General features: G+C 49.7%; 3 protein-coding genes across 3 annotated transcripts; 2 read left to right on the plus strand and 1 right to left on the minus strand.

Moving 5' to 3' along the window:
* The first annotated feature begins 211 nt into the window (after positions 1–211).
* CC77DRAFT_1017599 (rna-dependent rna polymeras-like protein) lies at positions 212–4,801 on the plus strand. The gene is made up of 7 exons (XM_018524435.1): positions 212–531; positions 642–1,136; positions 1,193–2,021; positions 2,087–2,467; positions 2,532–2,999; positions 3,101–3,412; positions 3,477–4,801. The coding sequence occupies exons 1-7, from the start codon at positions 511–513 to the stop codon at positions 4,670–4,672; spliced, it is 3,702 nt and encodes a 1,233-aa protein (XP_018389395.1). The 5' UTR covers positions 212–510; the 3' UTR covers positions 4,673–4,801.
* An 863-nt stretch (positions 4,802–5,664) lies between these two features.
* On the minus strand, positions 5,665–8,188 carry CC77DRAFT_640170 (hypothetical protein). Its single transcript, XM_018532575.1, has 2 exons — positions 6,819–8,188; positions 5,665–6,756 (listed from the first exon to the last, which is right to left on the minus strand). Exons 1-2 carry the CDS (start codon positions 7,958–7,960, stop codon positions 5,922–5,924), a joined length of 1,977 nt encoding a protein of 658 aa, XP_018389396.1. The 5' UTR covers positions 7,961–8,188; the 3' UTR covers positions 5,665–5,921.
* Positions 8,189–8,190: 2 nt separating this feature from the next.
* CC77DRAFT_1017600 (40s ribosomal protein-like protein s20) lies at positions 8,191–9,210 on the plus strand. The gene is made up of 3 exons (XM_018524436.1): positions 8,191–8,383; positions 8,438–8,639; positions 8,696–9,210. Exons 1-3 carry the CDS (start codon positions 8,330–8,332, stop codon positions 8,788–8,790), a joined length of 351 nt encoding a protein of 116 aa, XP_018389397.1. The 5' UTR covers positions 8,191–8,329; the 3' UTR covers positions 8,791–9,210.
* The last annotated feature ends 314 nt before the right edge of the window (positions 9,211–9,524 follow it).

The following is a 9,524-nucleotide window of genomic DNA, read 5'->3' on the forward strand; positions in this document are numbered from 1 at the left end:
CCGGGAAGGCCGTAAGATGCCTGTTTTCCAATACCCGAAAGCTGCATCTAGGCTAAGAAAGTAGACAAACCGGTCAGTTATGTTTGGTCCTGAGAATGACATGTCGCAATGTGTTCTGCAGAATGCCCTGTCGTATCGTGCCACGCCACATGCAGCTCGAGGTCCTGCAAGCACCCATCCCACGGTCGTATTGGCTTAGGCAACAAGACGGACATCCCTTAACTTGATATCAACACAGCTTTACCTATCGTAGTATCGTAGCTACACGATCATATCTGGTAGTCTTTCTTGCTCCAAAACCAAGGTGAAGGTGACCCCGCACGTGAGGACGCGTCCGCAGGTTCTCGGGGTCGTTAGCGCCATCCCCACTTTCCTAATTGGCCAACTCACTGAGAGCTGTATCTTCTTGTTTGCTTCGGTACCTAAGTTCTACTCGACTTTCGGTACAAACAGAGACATATCCTTCGGTATCCTGCGGATCAGCCTGTCGAGGCGCCGCAGGCCTTCGCGATGGATATCTATATTCCAGAGGTAAGTAACGACGCTGGAGTAGGGCTAATAGCGTCCCAGCCACGGCACTAGGCTAGCGAATATCGGGCGCAAGTAGTAAACAGCTAGCTAACCAGATCTTTTAATTATAGGTTCCCAAGAACGCCAATAATGTCCAGTTGAAGATCTTCTTGAAAGACCTACTCCTCAAACTAGAGGTGCTCGCGTTCGACATCCAGAAATATGGGGGTCACAATGGAAAGCCTCACTTCGCCATTCTCACCATACCGAGCACAGCTAAAGGCAACAAATTTCTGCAACTTTATGGCAGTCGAGGACGACGCGTAGCACTTCAATCATTGGAGTTTCACGGTCAGCGACTTGTGTTTCAACTGAGTAATAGGCCTGGTCAACCGGATCCCCTCAAGGTCAAGTCATTGCAAGAAAGAGAAGAAGCTGAGAGATCGAAGCTGGGAAGTCAGGCGTCTACCTTGAAGCTGCAGCGCCCTTCAGGACTATCGACACTGTCTTTTCGTACGTTGATGACAGGTGTTTGGGATTATGATCGCCTAGGCAAGCTCGTTTTTGATCAGAAGTTCAAGGATAAAAGGAATGGTTTCATCACGTTTGGCAAGAGCGCTCTAGTGGTAAGCTTATTCTTCTAGCCCAGCCGTGACAGGGCTACAGCTGCTGACCTGATCAGATATATCTCCAAGCAGGTGTCTCCGAAACCTTCAATTGGCACTGCAGAATCGACATTCCCTACGCGATCATAGAGCATACAATTCCGTCAGCCGACAATGGCAGACACGAAACGATCACATTCACCCTCAAGTCACCTCCGAAGTTCTACGAGATCCAGTCTACAGATGATCTGCACCTGTATACTGGCCAGCAAGCATCGCACGAGCCGACTGACATTTCTTCCCTGCTAGCGAAGATGAACATGAGGCCACAGAAAAAGGTTCTCCGTCTGCAAAGGCTCTGCAAGTTGAGCAAAGCGAACGACAAGAACTCTGCTTTGTGCATGGTGTACAAAATTGCTTTTCCTAACCACCAAACCGCAAGGTTCGCTTGGAACTTCGTCAAGGACTTCTCAGTACCGGAAATACACTGTTGGAAGACCATGGTTCCCGCATATCGGACGAACAGCATCGAAGCTGAGTATGTGTTTGTCGAGAACAAACTTCGCGAGGCCTTCGAATTTAGGGTCCGGTATCAGCTATTAGCACTCGTGCTAGAGGGCACAATTACGCCGCTAAAGATGTTCGAACTCATACCTGCCATGAAAAATATCGCGAGACAGCACGGTGAAGATCTCACTGCAAGCGCAGTTCGTCGCCTAGGGAATCAGATACCTACGCCTGCTCCAGGGGTCGAGGCAGCCGAATTCGAGATCAAGACTCTTACGGACGTTCTCAGTGAAAGCATCGCAAAGAGTAAATTCCACGAAGTAACTTCGCGAGACTTGCGTGTTGAACATAGCAAGCAACATCTCGTGTCAACTTACAAGGCTACGGTCACCCCCACAGGTATGGGCTTTTCTACCCACTGTGGTTCCCAAAATCTTCGAATACATGACTGAGATTAAATATAGGTATCTTGCTGCGTGGCCCTGACTGGGGTACCTCGAATCGCATCTTGCGAAAGTATGCCACCCATAGCGAATACTTCATGCGTGTGTTCTTCGCCGACGAGGACGGGTTGTCGGTATTTCACGACCCACCAGCGTCACAGGAAACGGTCTACGAACGCTTTAAAGGCGTGCTTCAGGATGGTATTCCAGTCGCCGGGCGGACTTTTCACTTTCTCGGCTTTTCCCACGCATCGCTTCGAACTCACCAAGCTTGGTTCATGGCTCCTTTCGAGAAGAACGGCATCACTGTTCACGCAAGAGATGTCATTCGCGACTTGGGCGACTTTACACACATACATTGTAGCGCTAAATGTGCGGCTAGAATTGGGCAAGCATTTTCTGGCAAGTAACACATCAGTGCTAAATGCATGTTAGAGATATGCTGACTCCGTATACCAACATGTAGATACCATATTTTCGGTTCAAGTTCCATCGACCGCGTTCGCCACCGAAACCAAAGACGACATTGTGCGCAATGGTCGGACATTTAGCGACGGTTGCGGAACGATATCCCTTGAACTGATGCGCAAAGTGTGGAAGGCTTTACCCCCGGATCGAAGAAGCCTCAGGCCGACCATACTGCAGATCCGCTACCGAGGGGCTAAGGGTGTCTTGTCGCTCGACCAATCTCTTCCAGGCGAGCAGTTGCATGTTCGAAAGAGCATGACAAAATACATCGCCAATGAAACTTGGCAAGCTCTCGAGCTGTGCGGAGCTGCCTACAGGCCCTTACAAGTGTTTCTAAATCATCAGTTCATCAAGATCCTAGAAGATCTTGGTGTTCCGGCAAGGAATTTTAAGGCTGTGCAAGACGAAGCAGTCAGTACCCTGAAGCGAATGACAGAGCATCCTTTGAATGCTGCAAGTTTTCTCGGTAAGTTATCCGGTGTAGTACGCACATACATCATCATAGACCGGAGTCATTTCGAAGCTAATCCAAGGCACCCTATGAAGAAATGTACTAACATTCGCCAGAATATTCGCACTCTGGCGTATTCGCCAAGGTCCCCAAGTTGTTCCAGTTGATGCATCAGATTAATCTGACCTTTCACGAAGATAAGTTCCTTACCGACATTGTAGAAGTCACAGCTATGGCGAATCTGAGGAGCATGAAATATCGCGCGCGTATTCCTGTCGAACGAGGCTATCTTCTCTACGGAATCATGGATGAGACGAACACGTTACGCGAAGGGGAAGTCTATATCGCGACGCGAGACTATGATCTGAATGGCGGATTGAAGACGAAACGTCTTGTCGGTGATCGCGTAGTGATTACCAGGGCACCCGGTAAGTTTTGACTGTACGAAACGGACGTGATCCAGATACTGACTGCGCATCTTCATCTCTGCAGCACTCCATCCAGGAGATGTCCAGCTTGTTACCGCCGTTGATGTTCCGGACGGCTCACCCCTCCATGCGCTCCACAACTGCGTTGTCTTCTCGCAACAAGGTCCACGAGATCTGCCTTCGCAGCTGAGTGGCGGTGATCTCGATGGAGATCTTTTTCACATTATCTTCGATCCACGACTCATTCCCGACTTCACCGTACCGCCTGCGGATTACCCATCGACACCAGCCAAAGATCTAGGCCGTCCGGTAGAGGTCAATGACATCGTCAACTTCTTCATAGAATACATGAACATGGATCGATTAGGTCAGATCTCGAACAAGCATAAAATTCGCGCTGACAAAGCGCCTGTTGGGACTCAAGATACAGAGTGTCAACTTCTTGCTAAGCTCGCGTCCGACGCTGTTGACTTTAGCAAGTCCGGAATTCCTGCCGACATGGCTTCGATACCGCGGGGTGCTGACCATATTCGTCCGGACTTTATGGCGCCCGTGTCAAACCTGGTTATCAACGAATTGGGTGCAACCGAACTTGAAGAGCTCGAGGGCGATGATATTGACGATCCTGACAGCGTAAGTGTGCTTGACCCAGACAAAGCACGAAGTCGGTACTATCGGAGCGACAAGATCCTCGGAGTTCTGTATCGCGCCATCGATGAGAAGAAGTTCTTCGCACGTCTGAAGGACAATTTCGAGACGCGTCGTCCCAGGATTGGTGAGTCTTTGGTGCGAAAGCTCGAGCGGTATATCGTCCGAGAAATTCAGGGTGTGCAATGGGAACACTATTGGGATTTCGCCGAAGAACTCCGCGAAGCATACGAGGAAAATCTACTCGAAATCATGGATACGCTTCGACCGACTCGCGGCCAGCCTCTCACCGAGCTGGAGGTGTTCAGTGGTAACATCCTGGGTAAGAAAGAGCGCGCGCCATCACGCTACATCCGCGAAGCCAACCAGGAGGTTCAAGAGCGCTTCAATCGTGACGTTAACAGTATAATCAAGAGTATCGTAAAGGGTGACACAGATGGGGACGATGATGCTGATTCGGAAGCGCTGCCGCGCTCAGTTGCATGCTTTATGGTAGCGCTAGAGACCGTTGGCTGGGAGAATTACAGGAACTTGAAGAGCTGGAAGTATGTCGCTGCTGCGGTGTGTCTGGAACAGTTGGAGAGGTACAACGGGCACTTGCGGCCACTTTGAGCAGTGGCGCTACGTCTTGCATTGGCTTTCCATGGAGGATGTGTATGATATTCCCGATTTCACGAAGATGCCTGGGGTAGAACAGGATACGCTTTGACATAGGGTAGCTAAATGAATTTTACGAATCTTACGGCATCGTGATTGAATGCATCAATTAAGGATCCATGTAAGTTGTGATGGAGTCGACCACTATTAGGCGTTTGCAAACAGTACATACGATGAGCAGCGTAGGAAGTTCATGATGCTGTTGAAAAAGCCCGACACTTTCAGTATGTAGATATGCGCAAGCAGCCCTTGCCTCCAAACTGCGCCTGGAAGCCTGACGAATCAGCGTCTTCACATGCGGAGAAGCGGGTTAAGGGGCGAATGTTCGCCTCTAGGACAGAAAAAAAAATGGATTTAACTTAGAGGCTCAAAGAAGTCTTTTACTCCTGTAATTACAACATGTTGTCGTTGTGTTTGATACCAGCGTTTCTGCGCAACCATGTGTTCTCGAGGTTTGTGGTCTCAGCCAACTAATGTCACATCGTGGCCCCGCGTCCCCCATCTGGCTGGCTGGCTGGCTGGCTGGTTGGGTGGCCGGCCGGCTTTCGGAAAGCCCGGATTGCATCACAAGACCATTCATCAGCAAACCCCGCACTCTAATTGATCGGAAATGAGTAATCACCCATGATAGAAATACTGGGTGGTTTATATATGCAAAATTTACCTCTCTATTCATCGTACAAACAACCATCTGCTTACGTCATATGACGCTAATAGCAATATCTTCGATGGTCTAGTGGTCATGATTTCCGCTTGTCAAGTCTTCAGGATTTACAAGCGCGGGAGACCGGGGTGTATGTGTACACTTATGCAAAAACAGATGAACGTGTTCTAATTATTCAACAGTCGATTCCCCGTCGGAGAGTTTGTCAGACATGTTTTTTTTGTCGGTGGGAATTCGAAGAGGGGTAGGCGTGGCTTCCGTAACTTTTTGGGTAAGAGTGCGGGGTTGTTAGATAGGACCAATGCTCCAGCCGCCATCGGGTCCCTTGATAATGCTACAACACTTTTTGCTTTACATAACTGTTTGGATTCAAAACTTCAAGAGAAATTGTGTGATATTCGACCGTGAAAGGGTGTGCATGTTTCTCTAATTCAAGCGCTCGATCATGATCGCACTATTGTTGGGTATTTCAAGACGCGGTGTGCAGGAAGACATGTACCATATCTATTAACCATGGATCTGTGAATTGACACAATTCCTTCAGCTAGCTGGGAACCCAGCTCGAGCCATCTTCTTCCCTCGTTGAGCCTTACGATTATGGTTGGCACTCGAACTCTTGTTGGCCTCTTTTCGTTGCCGCGAGATCTGCGTGCCTTTATCATCAGCGGGACCTGCGACGCTAGCGCCACCTCTTCCACCACCACGTCCGCGGCCTCTACCTCTACCTCTACCGCCGCCACCTCTGCCTCCACGACCACCTTGCCCGTCACCACTACCCTCGTCGCCAGATCCTGCAGGACTATCCCGCCATGATGTTGATTGAAGTTCCCGTTGTTGACCATGGAAGTTGGAAAACTTCGCTTCGAGTCGCCGGAATTGCCTGGGATTGCGTCCCATCATGATAGCCCAACCTTCAATCGCCTCGTCCGTCATACCCGTCTCGCTCTTGAGTGCTGTTCGAGCCTTTCCCCTTCTTATCTCTGACTCGCGACCGAAAAGCTCAGGTGACATGGTGTAGGCGCGGAATAGAGCTTCTTCGTTCTTGTCGCCCAGGTCAGCATCCTCACCAGGCCCAGGTGCGGCAGTGTCGACAGATGCGCCAACATCCTCCGCATCGTATGTGTCATCACGCTCGTCGTCGTCTGAATCGAAGGCCGCCAGAGCTGCCATTATGGCTGACTTGGCGGGCGCTTTACTGCGGTCAGACAATATCTTGTCGGCGTTCAGGTCTTGACCTCTTCGGCCCATATGGAGTCGCGATGTGTCGATTGCGAGCTGATCGAACTCATCTCCATCAAACACATTGCGCCGTTCTGGAATATGTTGGCTTGATCTGGGTGGGGGCAGTGGTTGTGAAGGCGTAGCTGGCGTAGGCCTAATACTCGTTAGTGATTCTGTTTAAAGGCAGAATTGCGTGATTATAATCGACAAACTTACAGCTTCTCGCTCCGATCTGCTTCGGAGAGGTGCGGCGGCAGCGAGTCTTCTAAGAGATGCGCAGTAATCTGCTCAATATCGTCGTTGTACTCATCCAAGCACTTCACAATGAAGCCTGCACCAAGATCTGGGAAGAGATCTTGTATTTGACTGATCATACTCATGCGATGAACATGGATCTCACCAGTGAATGCTCCATGTCCATAACTATCTTGGTCCGCGTTGGCTTTGCCTTTATCTACCTTTCGTCGAATTAGCCTCTTTGGCCGAGCTAGACCCGATTGCCGAAATGCGCTTAATGATGCTGCAGTATTCTTTACTCTTGCAGCTTCGGGAGTAGTAGCCTGTTCTCTTATTTTCTCCAGCAACGGCGTGTTTGTGACAAGATCAGCCACCAACGTCTTCTTCCCGGGCTCTTTCTTTTGATCTTGCTCTTCGCTGGATTTCAGGCTATACAAATGATCGGAAAGCAACGAGTAATTAGGTTTTGGCCCCTCTAATGCAGCTGTGAGACCAAGATATGCTGTCGTGACTAGCTTCTTCTGCATTGATTGAGGTACTTGTGGATATGCGGCAAGGAGAGAATCGAGGAAGTCTGACCCTGTGAGCATGAAGGTGCTGGCATCTGACGAGGCCCTGAGAAGAGGCGCAATCCGGTCAAGTGTCTTTTCAGCCTCTTCCGGCCGCTTCGATTCCAAATTCCGGATTAGAGACGTTTTTGCAGTCTGTAACGACTTCTCGATGGCCGCGCTCTTTCTCCTCCAGGACCCCTGCAAGAGCGTACGAAACTGCTCGCTCTTTGGATATACATGACAAATATCTGATAGATTTGACCAGCTGAGCAAGGCAGTAGGTGCATCTTCCTTGGTCAAGATCCTGTGTAATAAAAAGAAAGCCTTCTTTCGCAATGACGCAACTTTGGATGCTAGCTCATCATCCAGGGCGAGCTCATGGAAGAAAGACAGCAGGAATTGTGTAAGCGAACCCTCCTCTTTGATTGCTGCTGAGAACTGCTGGTCCTCTAACCTCAGATAAAGCTCAGCTAGTGAAGTCCAGGAGTCCAGGTATAACTGCCATTCGTCGGGAAGTATGCTCTTTCTGACTTTTGCATCTGGAAAAGGCGCGAAGTGGGGTAGCGACATCACTATTGGAAATGCAGTAAGTTCGAAGCGCAGGCTGAGGCGTGAGGTGCAAGGCGATGCAGGAGGAGTAAAAGAAGCTTATTCACGGTTCGATTTCTGGTGTTTGTCTGCAGTCATGTAGTCATGATGGCTCATGGGCCCGCCTGCCGAGCGATCCAAAGGGAGCGATACCCGATACGGCTCTAGCGTCCGCAATCTTGGCGCTCGTCGCCCACAGATGCAAAATGTCGCGAAAGAACTTATCGACTCCGAACGCCGTCGCCAATTTTAACGCCACCCCAGTCATCACATTACCGCGATCGAGGATCCAGGTCGTGACTGGAATCTAACTCAGTACCTTACAACAACACAACACTCCAACCCGACAAGATGTCTTACAACAAGCCCGAGAAGGACTTCGGTGAGGGTCCCAAGATCCACAAGGCAAGTCTCCCCCAATGCTATGCGCGCAAGGCCGTTTACTGACTGTGGTTCCAGATCCGCATCACCCTCACCTCCCGCAACGTCAAGAGCCTCGAGAAGGTCTGCCAGGAGCTCATCGACCGTGCCAAGAACAAGGAGCTCCGCGTCAAGGGCCCCGTCCGCCTGCCCACCAAGCACTTGAAGATCACCACCCGTAAGACTCCTTGCGGTGAGGGTTCCAAGACTTGGGACACATACGAGATGCGCATCCACAAGCGTAAGTGCATACCGCTCCAGGCAGTTGGTTTGAACAGCAGCTAATTGCCATCTTAGGCCTCATCGACCTCCACGCCCCCACTGAGGTCGTCAAGCAGATCATCATCAACATCGAGGCCGGTGTCGAGGTTGAGGTTACCATCGCCGCATAAGGGCTTGGTCCGCACAAGGGTTATGAAAGAGTGCCAAGGGTCTGAACAGACATGTGGCTATGAACAGCTCTAGAAGCTGGATATACACGAAATGGAATGATTCAGACTTGATTACGCGTTCCTTTGGAGATATGTGCTCTTGACCGTGAGACGACACACTAGGCATCCTGCACATGTTTGACATTCGACCCGAGACGTAATTTTAGTAAATTCCAGGATGACGAACATGATCACGGATTGCTACGAATGGGAAAAAACGTAGAGCGTTCCTCAACGCAATCTGAGTTACAGCTACATATGTTCAGTATTTCGTATTATTATTCCTTTCTCCTCTCAACTTGGTATATCAAGGATGCTGCTCCCTCAGACCATGTATAATCATCAAATTGATCAATAAATGGACAGGGCCACGTTAGCTGGGGCGAATGAATACCAAAGTCAGTCGCTGCATACGTATATATACTCCCGGTCGAAGCATCGTTCTTGTATGACGAGGACTAAAAGATTGAAGTGGAACACGTTAACATTACCATACCTGTATTTGCTCTACCCTCCGATGTAGCGCCAGTATACCTACAACGCATCACACAACGCCTGGATACATTCTAAAACTATAGCTTTATAGTATCCGAAGCCTCTTATGTTGACCTGTAGTGAGGTCATAGTAGATCGAGGATCATGCGGTAATATTTATTTGTATATTACCATGTGCCATTGCCGTGCATGTAGACCTT

Source organism: Alternaria alternata (assembly GCF_001642055.1).
Source record: "Alternaria alternata strain SRC1lrK2f unplaced genomic scaffold CC77scaffold_4, whole genome shotgun sequence".
Classification (NCBI taxonomy): domain Eukaryota; kingdom Fungi; phylum Ascomycota; class Dothideomycetes; order Pleosporales; family Pleosporaceae; genus Alternaria; species Alternaria alternata.